The 23,684-nt window shown below is 50.2% G+C and overlaps 2 protein-coding genes across 4 annotated transcripts; both read right to left on the bottom strand.

The window, feature by feature from the left end:
• Nucleotides 1–118: 118 nt before the first annotated feature.
• On the bottom strand, nucleotides 119–13,544 carry LOC112546990 (cyclic GMP-AMP synthase-like). Of its 3 annotated transcripts, none has more exons than XM_075908676.2 (7): nucleotides 13,459–13,544; nucleotides 10,605–10,934; nucleotides 9,214–9,500; nucleotides 5,788–6,019; nucleotides 5,088–5,342; nucleotides 3,662–3,761; nucleotides 119–2,417 (listed from the first exon to the last, which is right to left on the bottom strand). In XM_075908676.2, the coding sequence occupies exons 1-7, from the start codon at nucleotides 13,463–13,465 to the stop codon at nucleotides 1,964–1,966; spliced, it is 1,665 nt and encodes a 554-aa protein (XP_075764791.1). In that variant the 5' UTR covers nucleotides 13,466–13,544; the 3' UTR covers nucleotides 119–1,963. The 3 variants fall into 3 exon arrangements, with proteins under 3 accessions (XP_075764791.1, XP_089629673.1, XP_075764792.1); XM_089773547.1 differs by lacking the exon at nucleotides 13,459–13,544 and adding an exon at nucleotides 13,294–13,442; XM_075908677.2 differs by lacking the exon at nucleotides 5,088–5,342.
• Nucleotides 13,545–13,742: 198 nt separating this feature from the next.
• Nucleotides 13,743–19,708, bottom strand: LOC102462452 (elongation factor 1-alpha, oocyte form). The gene is made up of 8 exons (XM_006130495.5): nucleotides 19,568–19,708; nucleotides 18,813–18,974; nucleotides 18,118–18,297; nucleotides 17,730–18,026; nucleotides 16,649–16,799; nucleotides 16,305–16,561; nucleotides 14,708–14,942; nucleotides 13,743–14,032 (listed from the first exon to the last, which is right to left on the bottom strand). The coding sequence occupies exons 2-8, from the start codon at nucleotides 18,954–18,956 to the stop codon at nucleotides 13,911–13,913; spliced, it is 1,386 nt and encodes a 461-aa protein (XP_006130557.1). The 5' UTR covers nucleotides 18,957–18,974; nucleotides 19,568–19,708; the 3' UTR covers nucleotides 13,743–13,910.
• Between the last annotated feature and the right edge of the window lie 3,976 nt (nucleotides 19,709–23,684).

Here is a 23,684-nt window from a genome sequence, read left to right as displayed (position 1 = left end):
TGCGGCCCTGCCCCGCCCCTAGCTCAGAGCCGCTTCTCGTTGAGAGGCAGGAGCCCAGGATAACAGAGGAACCCACCAGTCCTGCCACCCACGCTGCTGGGCTTGTGTTTCTGAATCAGGGGGCGGGGAGGGGTTACTGAGTTTAAATCGTGGATCATTTTTAGGTATAGAAAACAGAGTCTTGCTGGGGCAGGAGCCGGCTTTCCAAGGACTCTGCTTCTGAGGTGCCCAGATACCAAGCACAGTGATGGGCACTCAGTTAAACAGCACTCTCTCCAAACTCATAGGCTGCTCTCTCTACAGTCTGGGCAGGAACAGAGGGAATGTTGCTGGTATATTTAAGGTGCGGTAGCAATAAATAGGGTGATACAAACACCTAGATTACTGGAGAGGATAGAATCATTATTAGATCTTGAGATCAGGCAGGTGACTCACAGTGGAACATTTCAAACCCTTGTTTCCATTTTTATTTTTCATTTTCAGAAAATTACAAGAAAAAACCTTCAGGACAGATCAAGAGAAGTGACACAGGTGCTGGGCTGGGAGAACAACAGAGCATGGCTAAGAAAAAACCAGGGGCCATGCCGAGATCCGACAAAGAGCCCTTTACATTGCACACCCGTTCTGGAGTCATTCTTAATATTTCTGTTACTGAAGTGGAAAAAATAGGGCAGCTAAAACATTTTTCAGCTTTTGTAACTAGTCACCAAAGAGTGTGTCGGCTGGCACATAAATAGCTACATTCATATTTCAATTCCTGTTGAGGCTGGAGTAGATTTGGTTGTTCTATGGAGCTGGCAGCTGGACAGGGACTGGCAGAGACCTGGAGAAATGCTATTACTAAATTTGGGGTGTAAACTAGTAAGCCCTGGTCTACACTACAAACTTGTGTTGGTATAACTAGGTCATGCAGAAGTGTGGAAAACCTACCCCTCTGAGCAGCCCAGTTACACTGACTGAAATCCACAAGTAGACAATGCTACACGAATGAGAAGGCTCTCCCATCAAAACAGCTACTGTCTCTCAAATGGGGGGGGGAGGTACCTACTCCAGTAGGAGAAGCTTCCCCATTGATTTAAGTGGTGTCTTCACACAGCGAAGCAGCTGCCCACTGTAAGCATAGACGAACCCTAACTCCAAGAGAACAAAACACAAAAGGCAGCATCTACTTACTGCCAAGACATTTTCAAATCAGAAACTATATTCAGTTCATTTGCAAGCAGATTTATTTAGAGAGTAGCTAAGCTATCCAAAGCTTCCATTTTGCAGGACTGTGTTATAGCACAGTTAAACCATGGTTTAAGCTTTTAGCATAAACAGGTTGGAGTTGTGTTATTACTGAACTCCTGAACCAGGCCAGATCCCTGCCAAGTTCAAGGACATGCAGGTACACAGTTTTAGGGATGTCAGAAATTGGTTATTTTGATAACCCTATAAAGGCTAAATTTATTAGCAGTTACAGTTACTCAGTGCCCCCTGGGGGCAGGGCTGGCAGCCAGTGAACTCCCAACTTCACTCCTGGGGAGCTCCCTGCCACTCCACACTGCTGCCTCCCTATCAGACACAGTAGTGTGGGGTGGCAGACAGCTCCCATACGTGCTCTTCATTTAAAATTCAGACCGGCAGGCTGGGACTGAGCCAGCCTGCTGGTCTGAGTTTTAAATGCAGAGCATGTGGATGGTGGGGTGGGTTGTTGCGGTTAACCAGGACTATTAACCAGTAAGCAGTTGCTTACCAGTTAGCGGGATAGTTATTGGCATCCCTACATGGTCTAAATATGCTTTAATCTTAGCCTCGCTATAGGGTGTGTTTTTATGATTCCTGACGAGCAGCAGTGTTATATCTGGGTCCTGCAATGTGGTCGACTGTACAGTGCTTAGGCCTCCCCTGCCTCTCACTATCAATTAACTTCCCAGCAGACTCCTCTAGTCCTTGCAAATGGAAATGTAGATGCTCAGAATCTTTATGACCCAAAGTGGGAGAGTCCAATCAATACCAGAATCATCAGGCCTACAGTGATCATGAGAGGCCAGCTCATATCAGAATTCAGCAGTGGTGAGGCTATGACCTTCTTTCGGGACACTGTGGTGGGCTGCTTCTTTTTTTGCTTCTCTCTCAAGCGTGCCAGCAGGAACTTCAAGTTACTGGGCGGAAAGAACTTTGTGCCAAACAGGTTGCATTTGGGAATGAAAAAATGGGGCAGCTGAGCAGTTGCCACTTGCTGAATGAAATTGGCCAGGACCCTTTCAAAACAGGGAGCAACCCGGGGAGGCTTCCCGTCTGCGTCCTGCTTCCATTCCATCAGTGTATGAAAGAAAGAGGTCTCAGCATGGTAGGACCTCAAAGGAGCCAGTTCCGAGGGGTGCTCTGTCTTCAGGGCCCCCAAAAGCCTTTCCAACATCTGCAGACATTCTGGCCTAGAGATGGAAAAGCCAGATTATTGGCATTAGCGATGTCTCTTATTATTGGGTCAAATCCCAAGATCCTTACTCAGTTTTAATTCAGGCTGTGCCCTCAGTGAGAATTTACCTAAGTGAAGGTCTGGGGGGCACAGAGTGCTAGGCATCTGACCTATAAAAACATAAAAAGGGGGACAAATGCCGCTCCACAGAATAATTCACTGACGGGAAATATAGCAGCACTGGATTTATGCAGATGTAACAGAGCAGAATCTAGGCCAAGGACCCGCCTCCCGCCTTGGAGCTCTTGACAATCAGCAGACACAATCTTGCAAATGTTTAGTGCCGGGCATATAGTGAGCAGCCCCCTAGATGGACAGGGCCATTCACAAAGGGAAGTGTTATGTCCAGTAAGCGAGTTTGGAGGGGTGAGCTCTCTTCAAACAAGGTCAGCATGGAGAAGAGGGGAGGAACTGAAGCAAGTGACAGAGTGTTGATATAAATCACCATTCAAGTCTCAGCTACTGTATTTCACTTTTGATATGGAACATGCCTAACTCTAAAGGGAAAGGAATATGCTCAAATGCATAATCATGTTAATTAATAAAACTTTGTACTTCTATTCCACCTTCCAGATGAGTATCATACACATTAGGATCACCGTTCCCATCTCACAGAGAGGGAAACTGAAGCACAGACAGGTGCTGTGACTTGCCCAAGGTCTCACAGTGAGCCAGTGGCAGAGTGAGGAATAGAATCCACAGTCCAGATTCCTAGCCCCGTGTTTGTGACACAAACTCCCAACTGATAGCAATGCTTTACATTTCCATAGCACCTTCTATGCAAGGATTTCAAAGTGTTTATCAAAAGGTGATGAGCAGTCCTGTGGCACTTTAGAGACTAAGAAAAATATATAGAATCATGAGATAAACCGAGGAAGTGGGTTTTACCCATGAAAGCTCATGATTCTATACATTTTTCCTAGACTCTAAGATGCCATAGGACTGCTCGTTGTTTTTAAAGTTACAGGCTACCATGGCTACCACACTGAGACTTTTTAACAAAAGATGTTCCAGGTCCACATCAAGATTTCCAGGACAAAGAAAGGAAATTATTTCCAATAGAATATGAAGTTATAGAACCAATGCTAGTCTGGCCTGGCTCTAGCAGGACCATGGGGAATATAAAGACATCTGGCCCAGCCTGGGTTTCCAGACTTGCAGAGATAGGTGGTTTGCCAATGATTTGCCAGAGGCACATACCTGCAGCACTTGGTTGCATGATACTTCCGGCAGCTCTGAGTACGAGTGTGGCTTTTTAAAATCTCCTTTTCCACATGAGAGAAAGAAATTTTCCAGATCTCTGAAATAACAGCAGCCCCCCCGTCAGCCTATGCCCTCAGCTGAGCACAGAAGACACTTGATGTGGAAATATGATACTTTGTAATGTATTCCTGGTTCCAATGTTGCCTGACAAGTCCCCTCAGACTATGAAGCTCATGAACAACTTACCCCACCCCTCTCTGATTCTTGGGCTTCTTCACTTTTCCTTGCACCACCCCTTCCTAGCATAGGGGCCCCCCATCTCCTCCCACGCCTGCCACTCTCCTGGAAATGCCTATGGCTCCCTTCTGGAGTGGCTCTAGATCCAGGACTTGAACTGAAGGGACAAGGGTTGACCCAATTCCCTTCAATACATGTTATGTATTGACTCCACCAAGGTCTCCAGAACACACAAGCCCTGTTTCGGCACTTAGGATTGCCAGGCGTCCAGTTTTGAACTGGACAGTCTGGTATTTGAGTTTTCTGTCCAGGAAACAAATTGAGAAAATACCGGACATAGAAATGTCGGGTATTTTCTAATTAAGTTTTTATTATTATCGTGAGTATCAGTACGTAGTTGCTACTGCCTGACTGGTAGACACGCTCACACTGCGTGAGTCACACTGCGTGAGCGTGTCTACCAGCCAGGCAGTAGCAACTACACAGTAGGGAAGAGGGGGGCGGGATGGAATCCCCAGGGCCAGACTCGCCCATGCGCCCTGCTGGGACCATGTGCAGGACAGGCAGCGCCCCAGGATCTGCATGTGCCCAATCCAGCCCCGCTCCCCACCGGCCAGTTCCCTGCCTGCCCGCTCCTCCCCCCCCCCCCCCCGGGCAGCCCCGCTCTCTGCCAAACAGCTCCCCCCCAGCCAGCCCTGCTTCCTGCTGGCCGGTCTCCCCCCCATCTCCTCCGTTCAGCCCCATTCCCCCCAACCTCCTCTTGGCCAGCACTGCTTCCCGCCTGCTGGTTCCCCCTCTTCCCCCTGCTGATCTCCTTGGGCCAGCCCCACTCTCCCCGCCACCCTCTCCCAGCCAGCCCTGCTCCTCTCCAGGCCGGTTCCTCTCCCCTTGCCATCTGAGATCAAGTGTGCCTGGTATTTTTTTTAAATCATCTGGAAACCCTATTGGCACTGCATTCCTCAGTGGGATACAGAGCACACATGGGCAGCTTTGCCAATGCTATGAAAGACAGGAGGGGTTGTTGGTGCCACTGGCTGGGTGGATTTTTTCCCCTGAAGGGGGTTCATGATCCCAGCTCTGTGCACTACCACACCCTTTCCCAAGCATCAGCCAGACAACTCAATCCCAAAGCACTTTCCAAGGGGAATATGCTGTGGTGGCCAGCACCTCTGGTGATGGGACTGACCTTTGTTATCTTGACCAGGGGCCTGTCTGGCAATGAAATAGAGTGTCTTCCTCAGATGTGCCTCCTGCTCCCCCAATAACTGCTGGATATCCATCCTTTCATTGTCTGAACTGGGCCATCGGCCAGAGATCTCCAAAGCAAGGACCAGGTCAGTAGACATGAATGTGTCCCCTTGATTGTCAACCATCACTAGGGGTACCGCTGGGCTATTCTGCTTTTTCCTCTCCAGTCTCATCTGCCATCCAGGAAAGGGCACTGAGACATCAGACACACAGTGAACAGACTCGTGGGAGAGCTTAGAAAGAGGCAGTAATTTATCAAGGGGCTTGTTTGAGTTTATACTAATGTCAGTTGGCCAAAGAAACCAAACCCACCAGAAACCAACCCCCAGAGAAATTAAATCAAATTCCGTAGGGCAGGACTCCTAGTGGGGAACCCACAGCTTTCCCCAGGAGATGGAGGCCAACTGGCTCAGTTCTGTATAGCGTGAGGGCTCCTCCTGGGCCTCTGGCCTTTCCCTTCTGGAGACATGGGTTGAGATTTATGAGATCACATGAGAAACCGAGCATGCCAGTCTCAGCCTAACCCCTGTCTCAGCTATGGGCTGTCGCTTTACGACGGCTCAGGCGTGGAAGAGCAGGAGATGTCACAGGTCAGGATGGAAGGGGAGATCTGGCTAGCCCCAGCACAGGACATTCACCTGAGTAGAACACTTTGATGAACTGATCCACATGCTCCTGGAACTCTGCCATGATGCGCTCAGGGGACACAGTCTGCCCATCCTCCATCAGGAAGGCGGCTGGAAAGCTGCGGGACTTTCTCGGCAGAGTCAGGGTATAGAAGAGTCCGTTGTAACCCTCCACCTCTGCGTAGTGGACATAGTCTGTGATCGGCAGGCTCAGCAGCACGTCAAACTCATTTGGATGCAAGAGCTGTAGACAAAGTCACCTCCAAGAGATGCTGTTGAATTCTTTGCAGGCTAATCCCCCTTCTCTTTCCCTCCACCCACCTGCCAGATCTCATCCCTTCTCACTTCTTCTCAGCCCCTTTCCTGCTTTCATTCCCTCCCTGATCCAAACTCTCCAACAACCTCCTATCTCTCCTTCCCCTGCTGCTGTCACCTTACAAGGCTCTGACAGCTCCCACTGCCTATACTCCCTCTCCTGGTTACTAGAACTCTAGAACTGGAAGGGACTAACAATGTTTCATTGCTGTTAATTTACTAGTTAAGTAGTCAATGGAATTTCCATCCACTACTCAACTAGTTGATAGGCACTTTCGCATTCCTCAATGTAAAAGAGCCTCCACTGGGGCTCTTGTACATTTCTAAGGAGGAATACAGAACACGCATGCAGCCTGGGGTTAGGGGTAAATCCTGCTAACTCTGGACTGCATGGGGCGTGCCAGCTTTGAAATGTACAAGAGTTCCCAGCGGGGGCTCTTGTGCATTTCAAATTGTAAGAGCACTCATAGAGCCCACTGAACCAGGGCTCCATGTTGCACTGCCGATTTGAAATGCCACGCTGAGCCCGGGTGATCCCCAGCTCCACAGAGCACTTCAGTGGAACCCAGGATCAGCTGGGAAGTCCCTAGTTGACCCTGGGCTCCAGACAGTGCAGCTGCTTTGAAACACCACCTCGGTATTTCAAAGGGGCAGCCCCAAACAGCTGATCCCAGGATCAGCTCTGGGCACTGCTCCTTTGAAACGCAGAGGCAGCATTCAAAGGGGTGCTGCCCTTTGCAGTACCCCTTCCTCCCTTCCTTTGCTGCCTCTATCTGATAGAGGCAGCAACGGGGGGGGGGGGGGTGAACTAGTTGACTGACTATCCGATAAGCATTTGCTTATCAGATAGTCAACTAGTCCTTAACATCCTTAGAAGGGACCTTGAGAGATCAAGTGCCATCCCCTGCGCTGACGGCAGGACCAAGCACCGTCTCTAGATCATCCCTAAGAGATGCCTGTCTAACCTGCTCTTAAATATCTCCAGAGATGGAGATTCCATAATCACCCTAGGCAATTTATTCCAGTGTTTAACCACCCTGACAGGTAGGAAGTTTTCCCTAATGTCCAACCTAAACCTCCCTTGCTGCAATGTAAGCCCATTGCTTCTTGTCCTGTCCTCAGAGGCCAAGGAGAACAATTTTTCTCCCTCCTCCTTTAAACACCCTTTTAGATACCTGAAAACCGCTATCATATCCCCTCAGTCTTCTCCTTTCTCAACTAAACAAGCCAAATTTTTTCAGTTCTTCCTCACAGCTCATGTTTTCTAGACCTTTAATCGTTCTTGTTGCTCTTCTCTGGACCTTCTCCAATTTTTCCACATCTTTCTTAAAATGTGGTGCCCAGAACTGGACACAATACTCCAACTGAAGCCTAATCAGTGCAGAGTAGAGCGGAAGAATGACTTCTCATGTCTTGCTCACAACACTCCTATTAATGCAGCCCAGAATCATGTTTGCTTTTTTTGCAACAGTGTCACACTGTTAACTCATATTTAGCTTGTGGTCCACTATGACCCCTAGATCCCTTTCTGCCGTACTCCTTCCTACACAGTTGCTTCCCATTCTGTATGTGTGAGACTGATTGTTCCTTCCTAAGTGGAGCACTTTGCATTTGTCCTTATTAACTTCATCCTATGTACCTCAGACCATTTCTCCAGTTTGTCCAGATCATTTGAATTATGATCCTATCCTCCAAAGCAGTTGCAACCCCTCCCAGATTGGTATCATCTGCACATTTAATAAGCATAATCTCTATGTCAATATCTAAATCATCGATGAAGATATTGAACCGAACCGGTCCAAAAACACACCCCTGTGGAACCCCATTTGTTCTGCCCTTCCAGCATGATTGTGAACTGTTAATAACTACTCTCTGAAAATGCTTATCCAGCCAGTCATGCACCCATCTTACAGTAGCCCCATCTAAGTTGTATTTGCCTACTTTATTTATAAGAAGGTCATGGGAGACCGTATCAATGCCTTACTAAAATCTAGGTATACCACGTCCACCACTTCTCCCTTATCTACAAGACTGATTATCCTATTAAAGAAAGCTATCAGATTGGTTTAACATGATTTGTTCTTTACAAATCCATGCTGGCTGATACCTATCACCTTATTTTGTTCCAGATATTTGCAGATGATTTCCTTAATTTCTTGCTCTATTATCTTTCCTGGCACAGAAATTAAACTGACTAGTCTGTAGTTTCCTGGGTTGTTCTTATTTCCCTTTTTATAGATGGGCACAATATTTGCCCTTTTCTAGTCTTCTGGAATCTCTCCTGTCTTCTAAGATTTTTCAAAGATGATCAATAAAGGCTCGGATACCTTTCCTCTATCAGCTCCCTGAGTATTCTAGGATGCATTTAATCAGGCCCTGATGACTTGCAGACATCTAACTTTTCTAAGTAATTTTTAACTTGTTCTTTTTTTATTTTATCTTCTAAACCTCCCCCATTTTGACTAGCATTCACTATGTTGGGCATTCCTTCATCATTAGACTTCTTGGTGAAGAGCAAACCAATGAAGTCATTAAGCACCTCTGCCATTTCCAAGTTTCCTGTTATTGTTTCTCCCTCTTTACTGAGCAATGGGCCTACCCCGTCCTTAATCTTCCTTTTGCTTCCAATATAGTTATAGAATGTCTTCTTGTTACCCTTTATGTCTCTAGCTAGTTTGAGCTCATTTTGTGCCTTTGCCTTTCTAATCTTGCCCCTGAATACCTGCATTGTTTGCTTATATTCATCCTTTGTAATTTGACCTCATTTCCACTTTTTATATGACTCCCTTTGGATTTTTAGATCATGGTTAAGCCAAGGTGGTTTTTTGCCATACTTTCTATCTTTCCTACAGAATAGTTTGCTTTTGGGCCCTTAATAATGTGTCTTTGAGAAACTGCTATCTCTCTTCATTTGTTTTTCCTCTTAGTCTTGCTTCCCATGGGGCCTTACCTACCAGCTCTCTGAATTTACTAAAATCTGCCTTCCTGAAATCCATTGTCTATATTTTGCTGTTCTCCTTTTTTCCATTCCTTAGAATCATGCATTCTATGATTTCATGGTCACTTTCACCCACACTGCCTTCCACTTTCAAATTATCAACCAGCTCCTCCCTATTTGGTTACCTTTCCAAACTCATGGCTGCTCCCCAACCTCAATTCTCGCATGTCCCGGAAGTAGGGTCTCTCAGGACATTCATTCAAGTAGCTGAAGAACTGGCGGATGAAGGCATGGAGAAGATCTACGGCATTGGCCACATCCAGATGTTTCAGGCGGAGGGACTTTGCCCTCTCTTTAATCCGGGTGAGGTTGTCTTTCTTCCAGTCCTGAAAGGTACGTACTGCAGCTGAGGTTCCTGGTTTCTCACTCAGATCAGTGGAGGCATCTTGGGAATAAATCTGCCCCAGGTCTCCTAAAAGGAAACATTAGAGATGAGTGATCCCTGACAGTTCAGCCAACTTCCATCAAACCATGCCATTACCGCTTCTAGAGTATGTGCATTCTTCTCCTTCCACCTGTACACATACCACTGACTCCAAGAGGAGAAGGAGCTGGGCCTTATTTTGTGCTGTCAATAGGAAGATTGCGAAAAGGGACAGCAAGAGGTGGCTGAGCAGAGGGAGAGGGAAAGAGCGGTAAAACGAGACTAGATCTGTGAGGTCAGCTGGAGTAAATGGGGTCAGGGATAGCGTTTCCTCTAATTTTTTTGCATCCATGTGCAGAATAAATGTTATGTGTACCAAGGCATGTGTGGACATTTACCATCATAGAAACATGTTGTGCTGGCTGAGAGTGCTGTGGGTGCTCTGCTAATCCGATGGATGGCACGTGAATCTCTCCTGGGTGGCCACCCAAGTGCTGTTTACAGGGAACACTAGTCAGGGATGCTAAGGGAAGGCTGGCGTGTGTGTTTTGTACTGTGAGATTCTTCATCTCTGTTAATTCAGACCAATCAGAAGAGAAGTGACGCTGGCATGGCTTATAACTGCCTTCATTTTGATTGCAGTGCCTGGCACACTTACAGGACATTTCTAATGACAAGGTCCATGGCTTTGAGGTGATAGGACATGCTCCTCCCATCACAAATTTGGGGATTACCATATTGTGAGGGTTGGGGTATTTCTAAGCAGAGCCTTGTTTCTGGCAGTGGGCACTTCCAGAAAAGTAGCACCTCATTCTCACCCACAGGTAATTTCCTCCTGTCCTCAGCTAGTGAGCAGTTTATAGCTTGAAGCCTGAGGATCAGTGGCTTGGAAAACTTTTAGCTGAGTTAGAGTAAGTGCAGATGCTATGGAGCCAAATGCCTGCACATCCAATAAGGGAAGATGTGTGGGGTAGGTGGGGGGAGGGCAAAGTTGCACAGCCAACCCTCACAAATCCCAAAAGGGAGCAGAGGGAAAGAAAGGGTGGACAACAAACAATGTCATCTAGCTCCAACCTCACATGCTGTGAGATCATCAGACTGAAAATTGTGATGGCCTGACAAACAGCCCAGCTCCAATGGAGATACACTGACCTGCCGATTTCATGTGGAGCTTGTCTGACTCCACCTTCCATCTGCTGTGGGTGCCAGGGCTCCGGAGCTGCTGGGAGGTCTCTGGAGCATGGGAGCCCAAAGCCTCTACGTTCCACTGCTTCCTTGCCCTGAGGTTTGAAGAGTCTGCTGCTCCTGATGGGGACCAGGCTCTTCGGCTTGCTGCTGCCTCAGGGTCTCCTGGCTCTGTGCTTCTGCTGGCTTTGCCCTTCCTCTGAGGATTCTGCCACACCCCATGGCTCTTGGCTGGCATGACGCTGAGGGGCACAGAGCTTGCACTTAAAGACAGGCCTGCCATCTTGCCTTTGGACCCTGTGAGGTTCAAAGAGAATCCAGGAATTTATTGTGGTTCCAGGTTTCTTTTCCCTAATGGCCAATTAGCGGAGAAATAAACCATAAAGATCATGGTCTCCAGTGCTTCCGTTCCTATCCCCCTCAGTCAGAAATCATGCAGACTGCCCACACTTCCAGGCAGTCTCGTGGAGCTACAGTGCCCTTTCATCTACTGCAACCAAGATCCAGCCAGCCTCATCCAGTCCCTTTCCTGAGTAGAGGGCACATCCCAGCCCTCACATGCCCCGTTACTTCTGTCTCTTGAGGACAGCAGCCCGTTGGGTGTTGGACTCAGTCACACATGGGAGGCACATCATCCCTTATGCCCTCACCAAAATGTTAGCAGCCAGAGGAAGCAATTGGATAGAATTTCATAGCCAATACAGGCAGGATCCAGCCCACCCTAGTTTAGGCTTGCTTTTTTCAGAGATCAGCTGCAATGAGCATTTTCCTTTTTTAGTTCTCAGCTACCACCTTTTCTCTCTGGTTACATCTACGCTGCAGGCTTCTTGCGCAAGAACTGCTTTGTGCAAGAGTTCTTCTGCAGAAGGTCTTCCACAAGAGCCATGTGCTTTTGCGCAAGAGCATCCATGGCACTGTGGACACTCTCTTGTGCAAGAAAGTGCTGATGGCCATTTTAGGCAAAGGGGTTTCTTGCACAAGAAATTCATGTTGCTTGTCTACACTGCCTTCTTGTGGAAGAGCTCTTGCACAAGAGGGCTTATTCCTCGTGGGGAGAGAAATAACTCTTCCGGAAGAAGCCGTGTTTTCCAACATTGTACTGTAAATTTACTTGTGCAAGAACATGCATGCAGTGTAGACACTGCAAGTTTTTGCACAAAACTGTTCTTGTGCAAAAAGCCAGCAGTGTAGGCGTAGCCTCGGCCTCTGCGGCTAATGAATCCCATCACCCAACTAGTTTATTGTCCTGATTTTTATTGCCTTCAGGAAGAAAAGCACCAGTGGGGCCTTTTAATTGTGAAAGGGACAATTGCAAAGAATCAGAGAGCATAAGTGGGATCCTTTCCATGAGTTTGGGTCCTAGTCAAGCCTCCACAGCCAATGTGAGCATCCTTGCCCTAGAGGAGTAGCTCTCCTGCTAGCCAGTCCTCGTTTTCACCTTGCTTCTCTGGCCTAGGAGGTCCTAACCCCAATTAGCCATTTTACAGGTAGCCTCAAGCTGTGTGCGCCCAACAGGTGCTACAGGAGCATACACAGAGCAGCAAGGAAAGGGTTTGCCGGAGTAATGATAGTTAGATCAACAGAAGCCTCGTCAACCTGGCTGTGCCTCGGCCATGGTGTTAGCCAGGGGCGGATACAGGGCAGGGCGAACGGGGCGGCCGCCCCGGTCCCCGCGCTTGAAAAAGCCCCGCGCATGCGCCATGGCGCCACTGCGCATGTGCCATGGCAAAGGGGGGGCCCGCAAAACAGTCATCTGCCTCTGGTGTTAGCTCAGAACCGTAGAGCTCAGGGGGCCTAGATATTCCCCCCTTCCCAATATCCATATTGACAAGCATAAGCTACACTTTGGATGCTGGAGGATCCTTGCTTATCCCATACCCTTCTGGGCAGGAGATTGAACAGAGGGAGTTTAAGGTCTGCTTCTGCCAGTAGGCTTCTGGGAGGAAGAATCCTACACATTATCCCTTTGGGAGCCAGCTTGCCTAGCTATAGGTTAGCCCTCAGCGTTGCTTCTCTAAGGGAGGCTCACCACCCCTACTTCAAGTGAGGCTTTGCTCAGTCTGGACTGGATGCAGATTTGTCAATTCAAAGCCAGAGGGACAGACCAGAAATGGCCCCAAAACAGATTTTGATTTTAAAGTTGCTAGAGATGGAGAATCCACTATGACCTCAATGGTTTGCTGCCTTCACTGTTAAGCATGTAGCTTGGCCAGGTTGATATTCAGCTTCCAGCCCTGGGATTGGGTTTCTGCCTCTGCTAGTGCATTATTACATAGCCCCTTCCCCTTGTAGATACTTCAGCTGGTCAGGTCACCCCTTAAACCTTAAATCCAGTGGGAGGCGAGTGCCCCTTAGACACCATGTAGCTCTGCTCTGGAGTCAGCAGCAGCTAGCCCAGCACTGCTTATATAAGCCAGTCTCCGCCCTGTTGGCAAATCCCCATTAAAAAAAGTCCACTTAGGTCTGTGCCAAGAGGAGCTGAGGCTGTCATTGGACAAGCCAAGACCAGTCCCTCCCCTCATTATGTGGGATGATCCCAGAGGAGGGCCTGGGGCACAGAAGGAAGAGGAGAACAGGATCCTCCACCAGCTATGGGGCCCCTGGTTAAGGGTCCAGCATGGAGAGTGGGTAGTGACTAGCCCGGAAGGTACCTTACCCCAGCTTGCCACCTTCCAGCCCACAAGGTTGCTACCACTCGCCTTTGAGGGAAGAGCCTCTGACGAGTGGCCTGAACAATTTGACAGTTCACCCCCTACAGCAGGAGATGCTCAGGGTCACTTTGGTTTTCCCAGCTTTGCTTCCCCCCCCCCCCCCCCCTCACCTCTCATGAGTCTGACGCGGCTCCTGGCTGCAGCCCCCCCCCCCAAACTGCCCCTTTCAACTGCCACTTGGAACCAGCAGTGCCAGTATTCCTGGGCAAGATCCATTCTACTGCTGGCTGAGGGCCCTCTCCCCCCCCCCCAGGTCTGAACAAGTTTCCCATGGAACCACCTGCCCCCCACAGCACTGGTTTGTGATTAGGAGCCAGCAGGAGGCAGAGGTCTTGTGCTACAGCTGAGGGGACCAACTGACCCTGCCTGGAGGGAGGTTAGACAGACAAAGCCATTGTTTTTTTAAAGGGACAGTTTATTCAGTTAGAAAAGTTGAAGTGCAAGGGTCAGGCAGACCCATTCCATCCATGGCTCAACGCATGCCTCACTGCGGCTTAGTGACCCACCCTGTACAAGTGTCCAGATGGTGATTATGCCTGCTGGGTTTGGGGCTGCTCACTGATCATTTCTTGCTGGCCTTCACAGCTGATTTGGTGACTTTAGCAACAGCACTGGCCTTCTTTTCAACACCCTTGATCACACCCACTGCCACCGTCTGTCTCATGTCACGAACAGCAAAGCGACCTGCCGGAGGAGAGGTGTTAGCCAGGTCGCGCTGGGCAGCACAAGGCTCTTTTGGGCACAGGCTTCCAATAGCAGTTCACTGGCATGCTACTCTGGGCAGGGCATAAGAGTTTGCAGCCACAGAAGAGCGGAGTCAGAGGCGGGACGAGGCCCTGCCTTAGAGGGCATATGCCCTCCAGCCTTCTATGCAGTCAGGGGCCAGCACTTGTACTGGCCAGTTAGTAGTTCCGACTCGGCTTGGAAGCTCAAGTAGATTAGATGCTAGCATGTCTTTGACCAACCTAGACACAGGGCAGATAGACTAGTCGCTATCTGGCAACTGGTTAAAGCAGATGGACCAGTGCCACAGAATAGGGATGTTAAGTATTAGAGTAACCTCATGAAATTCTTATTGGTTAGTTGACAGCCCTGGGGCAGGGCCAGCAGCCAATGCGCGTCAGCCCCACTCCCAAGGAGTCCCCCCCCCCCCCACCGTATCAGAGGAAGCAGTACAGGGTGCCACGCAGGAGCCAGGCTGCTGGCCACCCCCTGCCAGTTAATTTTTAGTAGTGGGAAGGTGGAAATGCATGAGTCTATAACATTAACCAATAAGCTTTTGCTTATCAGTTAGTTGACTATACTGTTATATCCCTACTACAGAGGGGAGTAGCTACTGTACCTCCATTCCAGACTTACCAAGAGGTGGGTACTCAGAGAAGGTCTCCACACACATGGGCTTGCCAGGGATCATCTGCACAATGGCAGCATCTCCAGACTTTAGTGCCTTGGGATTGTCCTCAAGCTTCTTGCCAGACCTGCGGTCGATCTTCTCCTTGAGCTCTGCAAACTTGCAGGAGATGTGAGCTGTGTGGCAATCCAGCACGGGGGAGTAGCCGGCAGCAATCTTACCTGGGTGGTTCAGGATGATGACCTGCACAGGACATGGTTAGGAGAATATTTCTCCTGATCATTAGTTCTTGGAAAGCCCCATAGGAGAGTTCTGCAGGGATTCAACTTCAGAAGCCACCTTAGCATCTGGTGTGGTTAAGGGGAACAGGTCCTGCTGCTTCATTTCTGAAGGCCTGATTCGGTTAGCTTGGGCAACCTAGATGGTGCCAGGGCTGATAAGCCTGGAGTGTAGAGGTCTGTATTGCTACCCCTAGGGACTGTGGTAGCAAGAACTGAGGATTTGTCCCTGTCCTCAAGTGGTACTATCCAACTGCTACAGGTGGATAGGCTTAGACAAGAGCCTACAGCAACAGGGAGCAATTAAGACTAAGTGCCCACCCCCATCTCACTGGGCCATAGGAGTGCCCTACCAAAGGCAGTCTCCCAGGATAGGGTAGTTTTGGGATATCCCCCCCCCAAATGCTAGGCACACATTAAACTGGGGCACCACTTTGATTGGATCCAGAGGGAGTGCACCGCTCAGTCAATGCTATGTACAGTCAGCACATGCCTCACTTTAATAAGGGTGCATGAAGTGACATCCATGTAAGCCACCACTAGCAGGAAAAACTGATATGGACAGAAACTTGGAGTCTGTTCAAGTTGTGTGGGGGCCACAGGAAACAAAGCATCTTGTGGGCCACAAAGAACCCTGATGGGCTGCCTACCACTGGCCTACAGTGGCCATTCTTACCATGACCAGCTGACAGTAGGCCACCTCCAGGCATCTCAGAACAGCCTGCTACTTGCAATGGCTACCAGAGAGAAAGCAGGGTTAAAGTGGTTGATAAGGAACCAGCTAAAATTAGCTGGTTCAACTGTTTAGTCGCTACAGGTGAAGAGCCATTGTTCAGAAGCCTCCTGCGACCAAGGGAGAACCACAGTGTGTTGTCCCACTATAGGGCTAATGGCACCAGTGGCCCATTCTGGCCACATGCATATGGAGTGGAAAGGAGAGCTGGTGGGTGTGGCTACTGGAGCTAAACCCTGCAGTGGAGGATGTGTATTGGAGAAACACTTAAGAGCTTCCCTTCTCAGTTTACTGTGGGGGGGGGGGGGGGGGCAGGTCTAGCTCCAAACTTGCTAATTTGACCTAAATGGAAGGGCTTGGTACCCACTATTCTTGTGGCAGCTGGGAGACCAGTTTGTCCTGTCTACCACACAGGTGCCATGGCAGACACTGCTCCAGCCACTCTGCTTAGAGGTATTATAGGCACGTGGTACCACTGGAAACAGCAATGCCAATTTGAAAGACTGTACCTTATGCTAGGCCCAGCCTCCTGTGGCCTCACCATCCAAGGTTCTCCAAGGGCTTTCAGACAAGCCCCATTGGTGCACCCCTTACCTGAGAGGTGAAGCTGCCAGCCTCCATGGGAGGGTCGTTCTTGCTGTCTCCAGCCACATTCCCACGGCGGATGTCTTTCACCGACACGTTCTTCACGTTGAAACCAATGTTGTCACCCGGCAGTGCCTCTGCCAGAGCCTCGTGGTGCATTTCCACTGACTTCACCTCTGTGGTGATGTTACTGGGGGCAAAGGTCACGACCATGCCAGCCTTCATGAAGCCAGTCTCCACACGGCCCACGGGGACCGTGCCAATACCTGGCATGAGACAGTGACGTCAGTCAGGAGCCTAGAGAAGGTGCTACCACACCCAATGAGCTTCCCTTCCCCCTCACCCCAACTCACCACCAATCTTGTAGACATCCTGCAGAGGCAGGCGGAGTGGCTTGTTAACAGGGCGGGAAGGGGGGATAATGGAATCTAGAGCTTCCATGAGGGTAGTGCCAGCAGCATTCCCATCCTTCCTAGTGATCTTCCAGCCTTTGAACCAAGGCATCTGCAATAGATAGGAGGCAAGACTGAAGCCAGGCATCTCCCGGGAGTGCCGGGCATCTTCTGGGAAAGGTAAAGCAACAATGTTGAGTGAGAATCATTAAGGAAAGTGTCAGAATATAATATTGCTTCTACTTCAAGCCATAGAACATGCACATTGATGTGATTGCCCTAAAAAAAAAATCTCTTGGCTTTGGAAAATGTTCAGAAGGTGGCAACAAGAGTGAGGGGAATGGGAGCCATGAGAAGAAAAAAGTTAAGACTGGGAATTTTCAGCTTCAAAATTGACGAGTAAGACTTCTATCAAACCCCTATCAGAGTCATGACGGGGGGGGGGGGGGGGGGGGGGGGGGGAGGAGAGAGAGATTTACTGCTTTCCAGAAGTCAAGAATAGGCAACAGGTTTAAAAAAAAAATTTGATCATACAATAGACAAGTCTGCAGAACTCCTTGCCAGAGAATGTTGAAGGCAAGAAAAAAAACCCAAGAACAAAAACAAAAGCTACACCACACCCCACATCCTTGGTAAATTCATCAATACCATCCAGACTAATGGCTATCCCTAACATTTGTCAGGAGCTGGGAATGGCCAACCGGGGAGGGAATCACATGATTCTTCCCGGTTCTATTCACTCCCTCTGGAGCACGTGGCACTGGCCACTGTCAGAAGACCGGACACAGGGCTTGATGGACCTTTGGTTTGACACAGGAGGGCCATGTTATATTCATGCCCACTGTGCTCTAGACTAGCAGTGAGGGGGAGGGGGGAAAAGGAGTCTGGAAGTTAATATGGAACATACCTTGGAAGAATAAAGCTGTGAGCCCCCAGATCCTATCCCTTCTCCACTTAAATTCCTGACTGCAAACAGGGTTCTCCTACTGCCTAGGCTCTCCCATGCCCATTCCATTTTGGCACAAACATGCCAGCTACTCACCTTGGCACTGGCCTCCAGCATGTTGTCCCCATGCCAGCCAGAGATTGGCACAAACGCCACAGATGCTGGGTTGTAGCCAATCTTCTTGATGTAGGCCCCCACTTCCTTGGTGATCTCCTGGTAGCGCTTGCCACTGAAAGGGGGCTCCGTGGAGTCCATCTTGTTAACACCAACAATGAGCTGCTTCACCCCCAGTGTGTAGGCCAGCAGGGCATGCTCACGGGTCTGCCCGTTCTTTGAGATGCCAGCTTCAAACTCTCCCACGCCAGCTGCCACAATCAGCACCGCACAGTCAGCCTGTGTGGGGAAGGGAAACAGTGTAAGAGCATACCACAATTCTAGCTCCAGATACTTCACCACCTTCATCCTAAGCAGGGCCAGCCTGTACCTGAGAGGTGCCAGTGATCATGTTCTTGATGAAGTCCCTGTGGCCAGGGGCATCGATGATGGTGATGTAGTACTTGGTGGTCTCAAACTTCCACAGGGAGATGTCAATGGTGATCCCCCGCTCCCGCTCGGCCTTCAGCTTGTCCAGCACCCAGGCGTATTTGAAGGAGCCCTTTCCCATCTGTGTGGCAAGAGGAGGCACCAGTTACACTAGTGTTTGGGGCAGGGAGACAGAGTCACTAGGAACAGCTCCCATTTGTTGCTCCCCCACCTGAAACATAAGAGGCCTTTAACTTGGGTACTGTTTGCAAGGGGGATTCCAGTGGGTTTGAGAGCTGCCATTTACTGCAGCAAGTTGTGTCAAACCCTTCCCCGCTTCGAGAGTGATTCCATTGATCCTTATGGAACCTTTGTGGGGAGGGGAGGGTTAGAGAGACACTTAGGATCAAAGTATCAGCAGAGTGACGCTGATGCAAATATCTTTAATATAGGCAAGGCCTTGAGTGGCAGATGTACCCATGGACCTCAAAACAGGAGCAGCCTCTTGGCTCTCCAGGCACCCTCCCCCACCACTCATCATGAAAAATCCTAAGCCTCTAAATCACAGCTTGGGCAACACTCAAGCCACATGTCCAACAGCAACCCCCACAGAGCAAGGGACACCTGAGCCCATCTATTCAGCATCGCTGTCCTGACCTCAGCTGCCTCCTTCTCAAACTTCTCGATGGTTCGCTTGTCGATGCCCCCACACTTGTAGATGAGGTGCCCAGTGGTGGTGGATTTCCCAGAGTCCACATGGCCAATCACCACAATGTTGATGTGGATTTTCTCTTTTCCCATGGTGCTGATTGGAGGGTTCTGTGACAGAGAGGGGTTTAGACAGGCTCTTAGCCCTCATGGCACAAGTTCTGTTCCACCCAGAGCTGCCTCAAAGCAAGCAAGGACACAGTTTACCACATGACTAGGTTTCTAAATAACTAGGGAAGGTGGAGCAAGCAGCAGTGCTTGGAGAGCCCAGAGGTAACTAGGCTGAGAGGTTTGTGGCCACTGACCAGGTTTTTGTTAGCTCCCAGACACAGCTCCTGGAGGAAGTTTTATCATCCTCTGGACCAAGGTCAGTGCCTTGGAACTCTGCTAGGTAGCCAGTGATCACACAAAAGCTGTAGGCACCAATCACACCCGGCTCATTGTGGGAGGGTTCCTGGCTGAGCTACAGGACAGCAGACTTCCCAGAGGGGAAGGAAACAGCCACACGCACCACATTATCCTGTTCCTAGCCCAGACTGGCTGCTACATCTGGGAAGAGACTCACACCTCTGGCATGGCAGAAGAACCACAGCGGGGGGTGGACAGGGAAATTGGGCGGTGGAAATCTGCCCTCTACAGCCCATGGGTGGGAGCTGGGCACCGGGATCCCAGAGAAGCACAAACCCCAGACAAGTAACACTCACCTAAGTCCACAGCCGGGGGCAGCTACGCTATTCACGCTGCCCGTCCCAGACCATTTAATCCTGGCCCGTGCGCGGGTACCACCCTAACCACGCCCCTTCCGAATGCCTGGCACCAATCATTGATTCTGCGGCGCTTAGCTCCGCCCCCTGGGAGACACATGGGGAGAAACACGTGGAAGGGATAAACAAGGCCGATTTAGTCCCGCCCCTCCGCAAGGGCTCTGGTGCTAGGGAGCCAGTAGGGAGACTGGGTCTGGGGAGGGGCTGAGAGAACTCGGTCTAGCCCCTAATAACAATAATGAATAAATGATCAGCAGATGGATGAATACCAATTAACAGAGTCAAAAGCTAAGGGGAACAGAGCCAAGGCTAAAATAAACAGAGCCTGCCTCCTCTTTGAAGTGAGAGAAAGCTGCATAATGAGGACTAATCAATATAGGGTAATAAAGAGAGATTATAAGAAAGAGGTAGAACAGCATATACCTATGGTTATAGAAATGCAATATTATAAAGACTATTACAGAATAATAGCATAGGTAATTAAAGCCTCATATAAGTGAAGAAATCAACAGAAATGAATCCAGTGAGAAAGAAGGAAAAATAATGGCCCATAAGAAACAGGCTCATAGCTTCAGATGCTGATCCTGGAAACTCCTCTAGGCATCCCTTCGGCCTCCATTGACTATATTGGAGTCCATTGGAGCTTGCCTAATCAGAAAAATGGGCAAGGTAAGACCGCACCACCTCTGCCCATCCTGATTAATAACCGTTTCTCTAGCTCTTTTTTTTTAAACCTGTTAAAGTCCTGGTCTTCACAATATCTTCTGGAAAGGAGTTCCACAGTTTGTGCATTGTGTGAAGAAATACTTTCTTTTGTTTGTTTTAAGCCTTCTCCCTATTAATTTCATGTGGTGATCTCTAGTTCTTGTGTAATGGGAACAAGTAAATAACTTTTCCTTATTTATTTTCTCCACACCACTGGGAAATACCTGGGACTCTAATAGGAAAGTCATGGTTATGCCTACTTCCTCCCCTGGGCCACCCAGCCCAAGTTTGTAGTTGACATGTCCTGGGGGTTCCTATGGGAGGGCCTGCAGAGGATGAATGGTGTTGTTCAGAACAGGACCAAATTCCAAAGTCTTATCTCTAGGATGGATAAGTACAGGCAGTCCCCAGGTTACGTACAAGATAGGGACTGTAGGTTTGTTCTTAAGTTGAATCTGTATGTAAGTCGGAACTGGCGTCCAGATTCAGCCGCTGCTGAAACTGATCAGTTTCAACAGTGGCTGAATCTGGACGCCAGTTCTGACTTACATACAGATTCAACTTAAGAACCCCAGGCATCCCCAAGTCAGCTGCTGCTGAAACTGATCAGCGGCTGATTCCAGGAAGCCCGGGGCAGGGGCTTCCTGTAGTCAGCCACTGGTCATTTTCAGCAGCTGCTGACTAGGGGACACCTGGGGCAGAGCAGCTGGGGTGCTGCTGGGTTGGTCCAGTGGCACCCAGAGCGGTGCTACGGGACCAACCGGCAGCGCCCCAGCTGCTGTACCACAGGCGTCCGGAGCAAAGCCGCGGAGCACGGGGGCAGCGGGACAGCCCAGACGCGCCATGGCTATCCTGCTGCCCTCGGGCTCCGTGGCTTTGCTCTGCTTTGCTCTGCAGACCAGGGGGACGGGGAGCAAAGCGGCGGAACACGCGGGCAGCGGGACAGCTATCCTGCTGCCCTCGGGCTCCGCGGCTTTGCTCTGCTCTGCTCCCCGTCCCCCAGGTCTGCAGACCAGGGGGAGGGGGAGCAGAGTAGAGCAGAGCGGCGGAACGCGCGGCCAGCTGACAGCCCAGACGCGTCTGAGCTGTCAGCTGGCCGCGTGCTCCGCTCTGCTTCCCCCCCCCCCATGGTTTGCAGACCAGGGGAGGGGGAGCAGAGCGGAGCAGAGCAGAGCGGCAGAACGCGCGGCCAGCTGACAGCCCAGACGCATCTGGGCTGTCAGCTGGCCGCGTGCTCCGCTCTGCTCCCCCCCCGCAGATCAGGGGGAGGGGGAGCAGAACAGAGCACAGCAGAGCGGGGGAACGCGCGGCCAGCTGACAGCCCAGAAGCGTCTGGGCTGTCAGCTGGCCGCGTGCTCCGCTCTGCTCCCCCTCCCCCTGGTCTGCAGACCAGGGGGAGGGGGAGCAGAGCAGAGCGGAGCAGAGCGGAGCAGAGCAGAGCAGAGCGGCAGAACGCGCGGCCAGCTGACAGCCCAGACGCGTCTGGGCTGTCAGCTGGCTGCGCGTTCCGCCGCTCTGCTCTGCTCCCCCTCCCCCTGGTCTGCAGACCGGGGGGAGCAGAGCGGAGCGCGCGGCCAGCTGACAGCCCAGACGCGTCTGGGCTGTCAGCTGGCCGCGCGTTCCGCCGCCGCTTTGCTTCCTCTCCCTGGTCTGCTCGAGACCAGGGAGAGGAAGTGCCCCGTTTGTAACTGCGGATCCGACGTAAGTCGGATCCGCGTAACTCGGGGACTGCCTGTACTGTGAATCCAAATACTTGTAAATCTGGACCTCCATTCAGGGGTCTCGGACCATCAAGCAGTTTAAATTAGATCTCCCAAGAGCTACTGAGCAACATCCCTGAGGTCTATACCAGGGCCAACAACTACAATGCCCTGCCCTGTCATTCTCCTCTCAGAGGTATATCCCTGTGTGTTCTCTTCAGATCTTCCATCTTTGATAGTGAAAGAAAGGCACAGCTGGGGCCAGAAATGCAGCCCTGCAGCAACACAGCATAACTGTACTGCTGGTGCAAACGCCTCTCTGCATCCAAGGAGAAACCTGGCCAGCAATCACACTGCCCTGGATAGTGAGAGGCCTGGTTAGAGATGGGCAGGATATCGACTTGGACCCTGCATGTATCCCTTATTTATACCCCTGTAGAAGCTGTAGAAGCTATTTTCATATTTAGCTAGAAACCATCTTGTATATCAGAAACCATTTCAGCTTTTCTCTCAAGCACGTAGACCAGAGTGAACTTTCTGTCACCCCGTGAGAAGAGGCCTACAGGATGGGCTATTGGTATGTGTTAATTGGGCTGGTTGGGACAGGAGATGTACTCCCTCATACCTGTCTGCCATCTTGTTGATAAGGCTTTGTTTTTCCAAATTTAATTAAAAATGTCTGTAATTGGATGCCCTAACGTCAGACTGTTTGGCTAAGGGTATAAAGATACTAGGATTAATTGTATTAGCAGCCTTACTGGGCCCGGCTCTGCTGTGACCACGTTTGGCTCATGCTGTGCTTTATTAATTAATAAAGCTGTTTGTTAGCTGCCTAAACACAGAGGAGCGTGTTTTTGCTTCGACAATTTGGAGGCTCCACCGAGATTCCTAACGCGCCACTTGCCCGTATGAACGGACCGGCACTCCACTTCCAAACCTCTCAGAGCGCTCAATAAAAGGTAAAGGGAATACCTGTTACGAAATCTCCTGGTGAGGGCTTGGGATTTGGAGTGACGGCCAGCCATCGGGGTAAGGGGAGCTACGGAATTCAATTTTGTGGAGCGGCTAACATTTTTGTCTGTCTGTGTCTGTCTTTGTCTATTAGGCCTGTCTTATGTGTCACAGTTCCAAAAGGGCACACCGGTGTTTCTAGTGAGGCAGCCATGTGCTGGACCCTCTGTGTTCGGACGCTAAAAGCTGGTGTGGTGCCATTACTCTCTCTCGGCACACGGAACTGTGGGGAAGATTTGTTGTCTCTCTGTTATTTGTGGGCGTAGTACTGACCTCTGAGGCTAACCCCAGGCCATAGTACCCCATTCCGCCAGGCTGTCTCCAGGCACCAGGACGTGGTGTTCTGCTGGGCTGGGGCATGTGCCGGAAACCCCTGCGAGCCAGGTGGACCTTGAGTCCAGTGCCTCGCAACCAAAAGGGGGGGGGGGACCAGTGCGAGCAGGTGAATTCTTGATTCGGTGACTCACAGAGCGAGCAGGCGGATTCTGATTCGGTGACTCACAGAGCAAGCAGGCGGATTCTGATTCGGTGACTCGCAGAGCGAGCAGGCGGATTCTGATTCAGTGACTCGCAGAGCGAGCAGGTGGATTCTGATTCGGTGACTCGCAGAGCGAGCAGGCGGATTCTGATTCGGTGACTCG

Source organism: Pelodiscus sinensis, chromosome 26, assembly GCF_052426305.1.
Source record: "Pelodiscus sinensis isolate ZL-2025 chromosome 26, ASM5242630v1, whole genome shotgun sequence".
In the NCBI taxonomy this organism is placed as follows: domain Eukaryota; kingdom Metazoa; phylum Chordata; order Testudines; family Trionychidae; genus Pelodiscus; species Pelodiscus sinensis.
Note: the sequence above shows the minus strand (reverse complement) of the source record. Positions and strands in the feature narration are given on the sequence as shown.